Raw genomic sequence first — 15,299 nt, 5'->3', positions numbered from 1 at the left:
TCCTAAGTGTGTTCTTCATCTCTTCTCTCTTCTTCTTCTGTTCTGTAATACCACCAGCTCCAGGCATCTGCACGTTCCTTGTGAAATTCTCAGTGAGTAAGAAACAGAAGCGCTTGAGCAGGCATTTGTGTAAGGCAGTTGGTAGATACTTTGTGATCAATGAGAGCACTAACTTAGGTATGTCCCTCTCTACCTACCTACTGGTTTTTGTATTTTTATACATTGCCATCTTATCTCCTGTAGCACTCCCTTACTGCAAATCTGTGCTTCTTACAAACATCTTTGAAATTCTGAAGACCTGCCTTATTTTTCAGAAGAAGCTTAGTAAATGCTGGCACAAGCCTTCTCATTAAAAAAGAATGGACGTGTTTTACAAAATTAATTGCTAACCTGTGTTGTTCTCTACTGTGATCCACTGTTCAAATTATGTTTTGGTGTGCAATGGATGTGTATGGCTTTATTACTGTATTCACCAAGTCCGTTCTGCCCCGTGTACTTCACCACTCTCTTTTTCACTATCATTCTCTTCTTCCCCTAGGTCTGTGCAGGATGTGTGGTAGATTTGCCATACTTATTCACCAAACTGGGCTGTTTCTCAGTGAGTTTCCCCATGGCCAGTTTGTATTCAAGAGATGCCTGTGTTAAAATGGAAGAAGAAAATTCTTCAGAAATAATTTGGCTATCCAGTCACTTTATCTGTTCTTCATGACTCAATTCTGTTACCATTACAAAAGGCAGGACTTGCACTGGGGAAGCTCTGAGATCTACCTGGGGTTGTGGTAATGTGCAGCCTGTCTGCTGAGGCGTAGCAGCAGGTGTAGAGTATTTGCTGATGTCTCTGAACTGGAGGAGACAGAAAGTGGATACTACCACACAAAAAAGTGAACAGGTAGTTTCCAATAGAAAAATTGTCTAAAATGCACGAGTAAATCTCTTAACTTAGTAAATTTAAAGACATAAAATGCCTGTAGAATGAGGGTCTCAAAGGCAAAGGAAAAATACGTAAGATGATTTATTATATGGGGCTTGGTGTTCTGAGGAGTAGTAGGGAATTTTAATCTCTCTCAAATTTAGGTTTTGTATGGGCTTCAGCAGAATTAGGAAATATCTGTTCCATTTGGTTAAGGATGAAACTACTCAGTTACTCATTCTTATTTCCTAATGTAGTCCTGATGATGCTGTACAAGGTTCATGACTACATCAGCTACCTCTTATCACTGAGGGGACTGTAGGAGATGCATGTCGAGTGTTGCAGATTGTCTAATACTGTTTACTTTTTTGTGTTAATCTTTGACTTTAGTTATGAGCACCTTTTTTGCTTACAGACCCATCTTCCTCTTTCCTCTTGCCCTTCAGTTTATCTCCCAGCTCGCCAAAGATGGAGGGTGTATCCATTGCTTGGACAAACACTTGGTGGTAAACTTTGTATGTTGTAAGAATTGATCATTGGTTAAACTGATTAATCTGCTGTGGTCCTGATTTGAGGCCACTTGGCCACGCGAATGCTACTGATTTCATGGCATTAGATTGGCAGATTGGAGAAACAGAGTTAGGCATTATCTTTAAGTTACTTCCTCAGCGTGTTGCCAATATTCCAGCAGTATTTACCAGGTGGCAATGGAAGCAGCAAGTAGGATTCCTACAGAGCTTGGTTTGCAGCTCCAGCTGGCCCAAAATGACAGGTTGTGGGAGCTATGATGATTTACATCAGCTGTAGATCAGACGTTATGGAGAATTAATTCTATCAAAACTAGAAACTGGCTGATGATGCTGACAGGTTACTCGAGTGTTGTATTTGTTCATTCCTGTGAATTGATTTCTGTGCCAAAGTGGTCAAAATAATCCTAAACCAGATGGTACTTGTTAAGATGATCTGTAGCTTTTGTTTCTAATACTTTTTTTTTTTTTTTTTTAGTATTGTAAAGTGGTAATGACTGCTTAGGTCAGGTGTAATCCTGAAGTAATTTTATGTGTTCTAGAGATATTCAAAATTACCAATGAATTACAAACTTCTGGAAGCTTGGGAAGGGCTTTGCAATATGGATATCTCTTGCTCATTTGCCATAATCAAACATCTTAGTCTGAAACTTAAATCATTATGTGAATGTTTCTTGGAATTTGATCAGACTGTAAATATTGTCAAGCAAATAACCCAGGGGATACTGCTTGACCACTTGGTTCTGAAATGCAGCACGTGGAAGCTTGTAGAGGCCTAACTGAACAAGCTGCCTGTGGAGTTTTGCATAGTTGGAGATTTGGCCTTTGACAAAAACCAGGCAAAGATAGAAGGGACAGATACATGGAGACCTGCCACCCAGGGGTCTGGTGTGATCTTCATGAACTTCCTGCAGTTTCAAGATGACCAAAAAGACCTTTGGATCCTTTATATAGGGCCCCTGTTATGTGTAACCTGAGTTTGTTGAAGTTTGAGATCTGCTTGCTGACATCTCTTTCCCAACTGGGCGGCATTTTAATGATGGGAGTAACCTGTGAGTTGTGTGGACTTATCTCCTAGCATTGTACAACAAAATCTGTGGTATGAGTATACAAAACAGAGCTTGTTTGCAAGTGTTTAATGTTTGAAGGTTTTCTAGGGATTGTTAGATTTTTGGATGGATGGCTCCTGTGTCTGCTTTTTGTCTCTAAAGAGCAAAAGCTAAAAGCACATGAGTGTGATGCACACAGAACAGCACAGATGAGTAAGAAGATGCTATTTTTATTCCATCACTTTCAGAATAGAGCAATTGTTATTGAATGTAATTCAACCACTTGCCAAATACGCTTTAATGTAGTCTTAATTGATCTGCTTAAAATTTTAAGCAAGCAGCATATTCCCACTGAAACAGGCGGTTATGAAATGTTTGACACAGTAGGCAGCAGAGTGCACCGAGGTGCACAGATGGATCACAGATTTATCTGCTAAGCCTTGAGGCCGCACAGGGACTAAGACTTTCCATCCAATACTTGGGTGTTTCAGGGCTACCTTCTGGAAAGACTCTGAGGTTTTTCTCGGGACAAGACTCATAGAGTGTCCTCTAGTAAAACATGAGGCCTGCACCCGGGTGCCAGCAGCTTACTGTGGTTCCTGGTGACTTTGTACAATGTCAGGCGTGCTCAGACAAGCTGTCTCTTGGCCGCTTGCCATTGGCGAGGCAGACTCATGGGAGGAAGGCAGCTAGGGAGGCGCAGCATCCGCGCTGCCCCTGGAGCTCTCCAGTGGATCTGCCTTAGGCACCTGCGTGGGCAGCAAGCGCTGCCACATGGAGCAGCTTGTGGAGGGCAACAAATTATCTTGTCCTGTCTCCTGGGAAAGGACTTGGGTGTTTATATTCTAGCCTATGAAAAAAAATATACTGGAGTATTACACTAATTTTGTTTCTTCCCTAGCTTTTTAGAGGAAACATGGTCACCTTTCCATTCTGGGTGCTCTGTCTACTGTTTTCTAACAGAATTCCAGATTTCTGTAACTTGACAGTTTTCAGCAGTCTTTTCTTGAAAGCTCTGGAAAAGCAGATATCTGCAGGTGTGTTCAGGGCTTAGAAAAGTATAAGCTGTATCATTGAGCAAGGAGTACAAGAGCATTTAAAAACCTTTGTTTGAGATAACATCTATTTTTTAAGTGTAATCTGTAGATCTGTCATTGAGTCTGCCAGCAAAATTCCTCATGAAGCCAGTGCTGTGCAGACAGAGCAGCACAGAACGTCCATCCACCTGTACCCTCCTCACAAAAGAGTTCCCACCACAAGAAGCTTCAATACAAATTCAGTAGCAATTGCTGGGAAGCACAAAAAGAGACAATTTCAGCTGTTAGGTGGGGATTTCAGTAGGCTGCCTAGTCTGTGGATACTGGGGAAAAGAGAATTTCAGACTTACGTGAAACTGGATAAAGAATGATTTTACTGAGGCATATGAATGATATACGAGTGATGAAACTATATCGAAGAATATTAGAAGGGATTCTGTTTCAAAATCTAATGATACTACTGATAGCTAGCGGTATTAGGCTGATTCAGTCAACTGATTTGGAGGTAGAATTGCTCTATTGATAGACTTCTAAAGTCTGGGAATTAGAAGGTGGCTTTGATATGGTAGAAAGAAGATGTACAGAGAAAGTTGGGCCATTACCAAAGCAATGATATAAGAACATGATCAGAATGCACAGGGTTTGCTGACATAAGCCAAGGTCAGAGCACAGTATTTTAGCAGGAAACTTCTGTGTCTGTAGTAAGTGAGGCTCTCTTCCAGGAGAATACCATGAAGTCCTGAGAAATGAGCTTTACAGTTAAAGAAGAGTCGGCTGAGGGGAGCAGAGAATGCCATAGGACTTGTATTTTGGAGAAAGTTCAAAGGGAAAAGTTGGCTTGTGATAAAGTTGGCAATTTGTGGCAGTCAAGAGATTGATAGTGGGATACAGGCTCTTCTGTGAGAGCTTTTTAAACTCAGTTCTATAGATGTTTAACCTGGAAGCTGTCAGTCTTTGTATTTTGTATAGCTGATCCTGAAGCTTAGAGTTGATATTATGTAGCTAAAATGGCCTAAAAGGTGCTGATTGGGGAGTTAGTTAGGTATGTTGTTATGGACCAAACCTTGACCTTTTCCCCTGCTTTTAACAAATCTTGAAAGGGAAGAATTATGGCTTGGACTGACATTTAAAAGGCATGGAGAGCTCCACCTCTCTCTGTCATAGAAATGGAAATGCTGCATTTACTGTGTGGCTGCAGGAAATAACAGATCTGTCCAAACGCTCTTTCTGCTTAGGCTCTGGGTACCTGAGATGGAAGCACCAGTACTGGAGAAAAACAAAAGTAGCCGTGAGCTGATGACTCTTGACCAAGAGATACTGGCTTTGCCAAGCAACAGATGATACTTATTCTCACCTCTGCCTTTTCCTTCTTCTTCCCATGCTGAGGTTCTTGTTCTAGAGTTGTCTTCCTGGAGGAAAGTATTTAGTCCTGACTTTGTCATTACTGCAAGCCAAGCCTGTGACACAGTGAAGAAACTGAACTCTTTCCACATAAAGATTGTCTTTGACCCCAGCCTAGTATCAGTGACTTCAGAAAGGTGCTTTTTGAGGGCACCTGGATTTCAAGCAGCATCTTGCCATGCTTGACGTTATTTTGCCATGCAGGAGTTATTTTTTTTTAACCCATTCAAGTGCTGCTTGCGCTAACATGTTACCAGAAAGGCTGTATTGTTTGTTCCCTGTAATGCATGGTAAGTCTTCTCCAAGCCATAAGGCTTTTCTTGCCTCCTCCCTGCTCCCTGTTGTGCTGGTGCCTCAGGGAAGGGAGGAGCGGGAGCACAGGAAGCTCCCTGCTGGCACAGGGCTCTCAGGGCACTGCCCAGGTCCTTTGTGCTCTGTAACTTCCCTCTAGGGAGCATGGAAAGGGGCTGGCAGCCAAACGCTGACTGGATTGGGGTTGGGCTGAGGTTTATGAATGGTTAAAGGGTATATACAGCAGTCTTTTGGCTAGGCAAAATCCCTGTAGGAGACAGTTGAAGGTTTCCCCCCCCCCCCATTTCTTAACCAAGTGTCTTTTACTGCTGATTTCCAGCCTCTGCAGTTCTTCCGGAGCAGGATGTGCTAGAAAGGAACTTTATACAACATAGCTGTGTGAGCTCCTGTTTTTTGTGAAGGAGGGGAACTGACTTAAGTCTGTGTGCTAACAGACAGTTTTCATCTGCATCAGGCTGTGGAAGTCTCTTGTGGCAGATCGTATCTGTCCTTTCTGTGGTCTCGTGAATAAACAAAGTAGTCTTTACTAATTACCTATTTCTTTTTGATAGGTATGAGCTAAGAGAGCTCAAGTAGTTTTCTGGTGTCTTTAAGACATGCTCATGTAAATATAACCACAAAATAGCATCTCTTTGAACCATGCCCCAAAGAGTCCTTCATCATAACAGCTTGGCAGGGTCTAGATATCTTTCCCTATAAAGGCTGCACAGCCGGAGGAGGTGAATCCTATTAGTGTCACTGCAGAAATAAAAAGGATTTTGCTTTTTCTCTGACATAGAAGGAGGTCTTGCAAGGGAAGAATCAAGCAACAGTTATGCTCAGGAGGCTTATTTCCATCGTAGTCTTGTAGCAATGGTAAGAGCAAAATCCAGGAAGAGTAAGAAATATAAGACTCAAAAGTTAAGAAGTGCCACTGCTGAGATTATCTGGATTTATGCATTTACATTGTGGATTGACTCAGATGGTATGGCTGGGAAAAACAATGTGTGTAAAGAAGTGACTGAAAGTAGTCATTTATTTTCCCTTCTCAGTGATGAGGGGCAATGGCAGACCTCTGAAATTTGGGGTTGTGCTGCCTTCAGCCAGCCTGTACAAGGATACTAAATGATGAGTGGTGCTAGAAGTAGTACACTTGCCTAGAAATGCATACAGAAAATTTAGATACCTGCATGAAGGAGAAGTTGCTTCAGGATGAATACATTTGAGAAATCTGTATGCTTGCCAGAAAGGTTGTTAAAGCTGCCTTCTGCATGAATGCTGGGACCGTGAAATTTCAGATAGAAACCAATTAAACTATTGCCATAGTTCTGTGTGCGTTTCTGGGGTATGGTTTGCATTTGATTTTTTTTTCCCCTGGCTGCTTTCCTTATTCTGCTATCATTAGTCCATACCTCATTATATTCTCCTAGAGTGTACACCCCTCTTGCTTGTTAGGGTGGTGAATGTGGTAATTTGCAGTGGTTCAAAGTGCTGAAGGGAGCTAATCAGCTGGGTAAGTCACTGCTGGATGGGCAGAGTGGTTTCCTGGCTTGCTGTGCACGGCTCACTTATCTCGCATTGTTTAGGGGACAGAATGAGGCAGTTAATGGAAAATGTGATAGAAAAGCTCTAACTTACCTTCCTAGAAAAGAAAAAAAGGTAGGGCTGAATGATAAATACAGGGGATATATTGTCCTCCACTAGTAAAAGCTGTAAATTGAGGGTCTTGGACTCTGTAGCAATGCCAGTAGAGAACAGTTATACACAGTGGTCTGGATAAAATAACACTATAATGTGCTGTGGTATTTTTCCATTTTCTTCCTCAGGTAGTTCTCCCTGAGTTGGTATGAAGCTGCAGACAATTCTTTTGCCACAATCAGACTTCAGTCTGGCTACCATGTAGCATTTATTAATACTTGGTGATAAATACTTGCGATGTCAGGTTATTTTTTCCTAAGTAGTGTTTCCTCTTTGTTGTAATTTTTTTCCCAGCTATCCATTGCAATCTGAATCCCAATGGTATTGATCATCCTGTCCCCACAGAAGGTATTAACCTGCAACTTGAAGGTGAAGGAGTTGAATCACCCTCCGTTAAGAACACACCAAAAGGGCCCGAGTTGAAAGAGACACCCAAGAAACATGTGGAGCCAGAAATATCTAAGGTAGGTTGAACTGGATCCTTCTTTGTTTCAGCTGACCTTGAATAATCCAAGCACTTTGGCATTCTTACTCCTGCTTGGAAAACATTTGTCATTCTGATAAAAGCATGTAAAGCTAAAAAAAAAAAAAAAAAAATCCGAGGAGAATGGGTGATATGGAGGGGAGGTATTGCAGTTGAGTTTCAGCACACACACATATCTTGGGTAATTATTAAGATGACAGAAATAATGGTATTGTTCTTTCTGACATTGTGAAGACAAATATTTTCTGAATTACTTGAGTAAATAACAACCAGAAGGGGAATATATTTGGGTTGTGCGGGATTTTCTGTTTGTATTTTCTTTTCTTGGAGCAGAAAGCTTCTATGGGTATATGAATATGTGGATTATTATATGGGTATTATATGGGTGACTGGGTTTAATAGACAGTGTTAATTGATTTTAGGTAAAATAAATAAGACCGGTTTTTACATATGTAGTGTGTCAGTGAATAGACACACTTCAGCTGTGAGTTCTTAGAGACAAAATGGTGTGTCCGTTCTCATTAATAAAAGCTGATTGAAGTTCTGCTGTTTCTTGTCCATGTACAATATATGTGACTATGAAATGCAGGTGAATGTGTGTGCTCCAACTATCCTGAGTATAGGACAATAATTGCTTATATTAGGTGTGTGTTTAGCTAGAGTAACAAATAAGAGAATGTAAAATACATTTTAGGCTAGATTCTATAAAAGCCTATATCCTATATCCTATCTATATCCTATAAAAGCCCCATCAATCCCTTTGACCTAAAACCTAAACCTTAAAAACATGCATTTTGAGGGGGAACTTCTGCAGAGTGGAAAATTGAGTTTTTACTGATTTGACACTTTGGGAGTTAGTAGAGCAATTTTTTTTTTTCCTTAAAGGACAAAGAAAAAAAGATGTGTATTATAACAACTGTTTCAATGGCTGAGCAAATAAGAGCATTTCCTGAGGTCACTCATTCAGTAAATGAATTTCACTTTTAGAATAAATTAGCATTAAATATTTTGTGCAGTAGCATTAACAATAAAGACTCGATATGAATTCTCTATTCTTATATTTATCTAAGATGTCTAGTTATAAACGAGTGCATTTTCAACTCATTTCATTGCATCTTTAAATCATTGAACTGGATTCAATTCAATTCAGGCTGGAGTTTATCAAAATCAATGCTACTAGTAGTGTCTTTTATGACTAATATCAAGTGAGCTGCTGATTTATCAGGAGCCCTTAAGGGGCAGGCTTGTGCTTAATGATTTGAATTTTCTCTTTGATAATGAGCAGACCAGATTTTGTCTTTCAGACGAAGCTTAGCTAATCGTGTGTTCACGCAGCCTTTTGCAAAGACAAGTGGGCTCTGCCTGTGTGCCACCCTTGCCAGGCACAAACCTGGGCTATGGGGAAAACTAGGGAGGTTTAAGCCTGAGCAAATGTTGTTGGCTTGGGAATGAACTGCACTAAATGAAGCAACGGGGCTTCAACATTTGTGTCTAGTTGACCGGGAGTGTAGCTAGGTAGGGCGCATCTTTGTAAAAGCTTCATGCCAGCAGACAGCTGAGGTCGAGTTGTATCAGTGAGTTAACATAAGGGAGCCTGTGCTCCTACTGCCTGAGCTCTGCCTCTTGGATTGGTAAATGGAAACCTGTTCTCAAGGCTGCGTATCAGTAGATGGGCACAGGGAGAGGAGGGAGGTGTGAAAATATTGATCTCTGTGGGGTGAAGTCAGCCCTTGGATTGCTACACCCAGTTGCAGTGGCCTTATTTAGGAAGAGCTGGGCATGCTTCAGGTTTAAGCGAGAAAAAAACAAAACAACAAAACAGGTATCATGTGTGATGGAATATGCTTGCCCTAATGGCATCAATCTAATAAAGGGATTCCTGCTCTGCGTGTGTGTGCTGCTGCCACGGTAGGTAACTTCTTTTCTCTCTCCTTTTCTGTGTAGCATTAACTTTGTGGCCTTTCTCATTTGGATTATGCATCATAGTGCTACATAGTCTGTCCTTCCTGTCTTGCTATACTATAAACTTCAAAATCGTGTTGCTGTGTCCTCCAAATTTTGGGTATAGAGTTGGGTTGGTAACTTGTGAGGGTTTTAGGAGTTGAAGTAAGCTGTTGTTATGAAACTTGATCCGTGCTGTCATATCTGTCCAATGGAAAGATGAGAGGGAACAGAGGAAAGCATTATAAATAAAACACTTTAGACAGATCCATTTGTTTTATATTTCCTCATTGCTCAGTTGTTTTGTTTTTTAATAATAATAAAAAAAGATTTCTTAGCAACCCTGTGCATTCAAATAATATTAACACATACCTCATATCTTCAGTAGTGAGATTTATATGGCACACAGCAGTGCAATGTGTTAAATGCAATTTAGGAAGCCTTATGGACCATTTTCTGTGCCCTCAGCGCTCTAATTTGTCTTCATTGGGACCAATTCCAGCACTTCAAACTGGAGGCAGCTTGAAGGTTATACTGTCCAAAGGAACAAACAAAACCTGCTTTCCAGTGCAGGATGTCCTTCTTTTTCTCATCTGTTGTGAACTTACAGAACAGTAATAATCAGTTTAAACTTTCCTTTGAAATTTGGGATGCACCAGCAGAAAGTGCAGTGTGGGAGAAGCAGCCCTCATTTAGAAGCTCCCATTGAGCTTCTAAATTTAGTTATTTAGCTATTTAGTTATTTAGCTATTTAGCTATTTAGTTTTTAGAGACTGTTGGAGATTATTTTAAAGGAATTTTAAAGGAAAATGGAACAATGACCTTGGTCTCCCCCAACCTCTTCTAGAAATAAGCTGTGTAACAAATATGAGCAAGTTCAGGAAAAGTCATTCATGTCTGAAGTGACGTATACCAGGTAGCAAATTGAGGAAATGCAATGTAAAAATAGTACACCTTTTTCTATTATTTCTATATATGTAAAAAAGGATTTATATATGTGTATTTGTATTCGTATGAACACGCTCTTGGTTGATGATTAATTTTTCAGTATTCACAGTAAATGGTAGGCAGTTGAGTGGATAGACTGTAAAGCTCTTTATTGAGAAAAAAAACAGAGGATTTAGATATTTCTTTTCTTAGCACCTTCTGCATTTAACCTATTTTCTGTGTGTGTGTATTTACTGGAATTCTTTATGTTGTTAAGATGCTATGTCTAGCCCATTTTCTTCTCTATTTTTTATGGAATTAGCAAATTTTGCAATCTCAAATTTCATGGCTCATTGTATTTACCCAGAAATAATTATTTATGATACAGAAAGTTTTTATAGACTTCTGAATTCCCATGCTCTTGAGTTTTGGCTTGAACCAAAGGTGTCTTTCCTAAAAGATTTGGAAAATCATTTGTCTTGCAGAAATATTAACTTTATGACAGTTTCCCACATATTATGCTCAAAAAGCTGTCTTCACTGTGTGCGTGAGACTTGCTTCTCGTCCGTCACTTGTTAAAAGAAATGGATTTATTCAGGGAGTTTTCATTCTTAACATAAGACATGTATGTCTGATGGCATTGCTTGCACTATGCAATAGCAGCATAGAAAATATGGTCATTTTAATGACAACCACTGCAGCTGGATTTTTTTTCTCATGTTAGTAATTGCAGTTTCCTATCTGAGTCAGGCAAATTAACACTCCTTTAAAATGTTCAGGAAAACTGTGAAAAGAAACTGGCAGATGAAGTACAGTGTTTTTAATTTGCCCTCTCTTCGAGTGCTTTATAGACAACAAAAAGTATAGTCTACTGGTGTAGTGTTTTTCATTAATTCTTTGGGGTTGTATTTCTTTCCTTTCTTAATATATATATACACTTACTTCTTTCTTCAAAGTGGCATCAAACAATGCTGAAGGGCTGACTGAAATTAATAACAAGAGGATGAGAATTTATATTGCTTTACTGGGCCCAGCTCAATACTGATGAGAGTGGAAGCATCTACTTTGGCTTCAGGAAGAGTTCTGCTCTCCCCTGGGACTAGGTGGTGTATGTTAAGAGTGCCTGAAGAAATATCTGAGGAGTGAAGCTTTTGAGTAATAAGGATATTATAAAAATATTTTTTAAATATAAAAGTATTATTTTGTCAACTATTTAAGAAAAAAAGACATTATGAAACTTCTCACCAGAACAGAAAGTTCTCTGGTATTTTACTCAGTAGTTGAGGTTACACAGTGGTGTTCTTTTTAATCAAGATTATAAAATGGGTGGACTGAGATGGACTGCATCTACCAAGCAATGGTCCTGGCAATAAGTAACATACACAGTAGCTGCTTGGTACATTCTAAGCAATTGAATATTTTGGTTCTTTTTTTTTTTTTTCCTAGCTTATTCTCCTCCTCTGGTGTGTGTGCAGAAAGCCTGAAGAAGAACCCAGATGCAAGTGGCCGAGGTTAACAAGTGTTTTGCCTGGCAGAGTGAAGGTTCAGCAGAGCCCTGATGGCTCCGTATGGCTCTAAGTGGGGTCCTGCTTGCTGATAGGAAGTAGGGGTCTGCATGCACACTTGTTTCTCTGGGATCTAGTATGGGTTGTAATAATCAAGAAAAAGTAGATACAGGATTTTTACAAGACTAGCAAAAATAGCTATGAAATCTCCATGTACAGCATATCTGAAGAGGATTTAAAAATACTTCTGTTTGGTAAATGTTGATGTTAGCAGCTGGCATATGCTTCAGGGCGGTGTGCTTCCCTGATGCCTCATTTGATAGTTATTAGTAATACACAACAGTGGCTGGGTGTCTGTCTTCATTTTAGTAGCGCTCTCTTTCTTGTGCTGCATGGTTAAAGTGTGTGTGTTGTCTTTCTGTCAAGCATCTAAATTGGAGGGCTGAAATACTCATGTGTCCATATGTTTTGCTCTGTGTTGCACTGAGTCTGAATAGCCTGGTGGTAATCCGCTCACATGCACATGTGTATGTGCACATGCACTCCCTTTCTTAATGCAAATCATGACATTGAACTTGTATGGCTTACAAGGGCATTTTTTTTTTTTAGAAAAGAGTAATCTTCTCATCTGGGAGCAAATACGTAATAAAATCTGGGTAGAGGTGGCTGACATTTATATATAAAAATGTCAATGTTGTCACATTCACAAAAGCCTTCAATTTCCCCAGTGTGACAACTTTTTTGACAAAAGACTTGGGCCTGCAGTTCAATAATGGATTGAAACTTTAGATTGATACAGTTATTGTAAAAAAGGCAAATGGCTGCTTATTTCTAGGACAGATGTTTAATGTTAAATTATGAGGCTAGTGTAGAGTGAAAGTTAGATGATCATGGGGGAATTTCTTGCTCCTGGGCTCAGGCCCCCATTTCTGCAGATACAGATCTCGCAATTCTGTTCCCTTTCAAAAATAATATATTCACTGCTCTGAGGGGAAAGGCATAGGGAGACTCCTAACTTTTCCACTAATAAAACCTATTCCTTAAAGTTTTGCCGTTAGTTTCAGTTGTGGCCAGCTTATCACTCGTGATGATGACCCCCATCTGATGACTAAAGTTGCAAAATCTTGCAGTGAATTCTGTGGCTTCTGTTCTGAGCATGAAATACAAATGTGGGGTGAAGTAGCAGAGATTGAGGATTTTTTTGTCACTTTGAGGATTTTACTGGTGGGAGTGAAGTGCTAGAGTAACCCTACCTGTAGTGCACAGCATAGCTGCCTGTTTCAGGATTCATTGGGAACTAGGTAACTAGCCAGAAGAACATGAAGTATATTCATTCTCTGTTCAGGTCTTGCTGCTCAGGAGAGGGGATTTGCCCTAGGAGGAGAAATACCTGCTAGAATCTAAGTGTATTCACTGTGGGGCATCTTTTCCCCCACTGTTTTATCTTCTGCTGTTTTAACAGTGTAATGTGCTGACCCACGTTTCCGTAGCGAGGTACATTCAGCATAAAAGAGGGGGCATCTCCTATTCATGGGCGCCCCAGCTGCCAACCTGGGGATGCCGAAGGATCCGCTGCCTGACAGGAGGCCCAGGGTAAACCAGAGGTCTCGTGTGAGGGGCTTGTTGTGGCCTGCTCAAGCATGGTGAGGAGGGAAAAAGAGAGGCAAAACTCACATTATTTCTGTGTCTCTCCTCCCCCATCTCAACATGGGATTATTCTCATTATTGCTTCTCTTTTTCTTAATTCTCAAAGGTCAAAGGAACTAGTTTAGATGAGTACTTAGCTCTTTAGATGGCAGTAAGCAGAAGAGATGAGGTTTACCCATAGAGGGCAAGACAGCTGTTAGCTGTGAAAGGCTTTAAAGGGATGCTTTATAAAACTCTTCTGCTTGAGCTCGTCTTGTCATTGCAAAAATATAACTTCCTCTTCACTTCAGTCCATCAAGTGACACTGGAAAGAGAGATTCCCCAGTCTGCCAGTGCACACATGTGAAGGAAGGGCTGGGGGTGGCCCATGGGCTGCCCTGTCGTGGATGACCCTAGCCACTGCACTGCACCAAGTGCTGCGTAGCCAGTGGTGCTTCCTGCCACGAGGAGGGAATGCAGCCTCTGTGCAGGGTAGGAGCAGCATACGGTTCCCCAGAGACAGCTGCGGAGCGTGAGGAGGGAAATGTAGGCTGTGCTGGCTCCTATTGTCCTGTGAAAGCCATCAAAGTGACATTTGTCATCTCTCCCTTTGTGCTAGTGTGAAGAGGAGCTGCAATTGCAGTTTGCTATTAGCAAACAGAGGGAGTAAAAGCACTGGTGCTACTCCAAAAATAAGTGGTGTGGACGTTCACTTATGTAATACTGTGGGCTCATACAGACATAGATGCTCTTTTTTTCTGAAAGAGCTTGCTCTTTTGAGGGAAAAATGAAGTACAGATGAAAAGTTGCAGCAGCTTTTATGGGAGAAAGCAGTTCCATACATTATGCAGATGCCTAATGTACTTATAGTGCCAGTTCTGCTGCTTGCATCATTCTGGAGCCGCTCACAAAGCCCTCCAGAAATGCTGCTTTTGCTTTGAAGCTACTTATAGGGGTTCACAGATACTGCTTTAAACGTAAATCATGATTTTAATGACAGCTGCCTTGATGGGGAAGAATCTCCTTTAAAGAAAATTCTGATTAGAGGTTCTGCAAAGAGTGATCTCATCTGGTTTGTAACAATAATGTCATTAACCTGCCCCATGTGCTCACTGGACACTGCTGACAAAACTGAATAGCGGTTGCTGTAGGCTCCCTTTCTGTCTTTTAATTTCTATTTTGACATAATTTCTTAGTCCCGCAAGACAAACGTGCCACAATCACAGCAGAAGTGAGTGATTGTAGTGGCCTTGATAAACCTCCAAAGGGCACTGCTTACACTACCAGCTTGCCAAGCTTTCATCTAGCGCAGAGGTGCATGAAGGAAGGAAGAGATTTCAGTAAGAGGCTTGAATAAAAAGGTTCATGGGGGCAAAATGGAGCTTCTCGCCCATCCTCAGTTACAGCGGATGGGATTCAGCTTGTGGATTAGGGCCATTTAAATTAAGTTAGTGGTACCGAAGCAAAGTGTGTCTAAACTGTCATATTTGTGAGGGATCTAGTAAACAGCCTCAGTGCAGCATAGGGATGAGGGATTAGACTCAACTTGAAGGGAGCATTCAGCTGCCTGGGTCTGTCTCGGCTTTATTAGCGGTATTTGCACCTGAATTTAAGTGTACTAACCTCAAATTGAATTTTGTCGTATGCCTCACTATCTAACCAGTGGTTTTGGGGGACCTGAAATGGTTGTTAATATCTAATGGAGGTAAAATCTTGCTTTTAAAGATAGTATTTCAGAAACTATAGTTAAAAATAGCATTTTGACCACTGAGGGTAGATTAGATCTATGTATAAGTGTATAATCCATATTGTCCTTTTAGCAAGTTAATATCGCTTAATATGCAAAAAAGTCTGTTCTTTGGATTGAAAAGAAATTATTTGAATGGGTTTTCTTTGTTTTTGT

General features: G+C 40.6%; 1 protein-coding gene across 1 annotated transcript in view; it reads left to right on the top strand.

Annotated features, from left to right (window-relative positions):
* The window catches only part of SAMD12 (sterile alpha motif domain containing 12), a 156,027-nt gene that overhangs the window by 7,394 nt on the left and 133,334 nt on the right, over positions 1-15,299 (top strand). Inside the window, exon 2 of the mRNA XM_088533299.1 lies at positions 7,208-7,377. Coding sequence (XP_088389425.1) covers positions 7,208-7,377 — 170 coding nt within the window. The remainder of the gene's footprint in view (positions 1-7,207; positions 7,378-15,299) is intronic.

This window comes from Tinamus guttatus, unplaced genomic scaffold, assembly GCF_059628265.1.
Source record: "Tinamus guttatus ecotype Peru unplaced genomic scaffold, ASM5962826v1 Tinamus_guttatus_pri_ptg000492l, whole genome shotgun sequence".
NCBI classification, from domain to species: domain Eukaryota; kingdom Metazoa; phylum Chordata; class Aves; order Tinamiformes; family Tinamidae; genus Tinamus; species Tinamus guttatus.
Note: the sequence above shows the minus strand (reverse complement) of the source record. Positions and strands in the feature narration are given on the sequence as shown.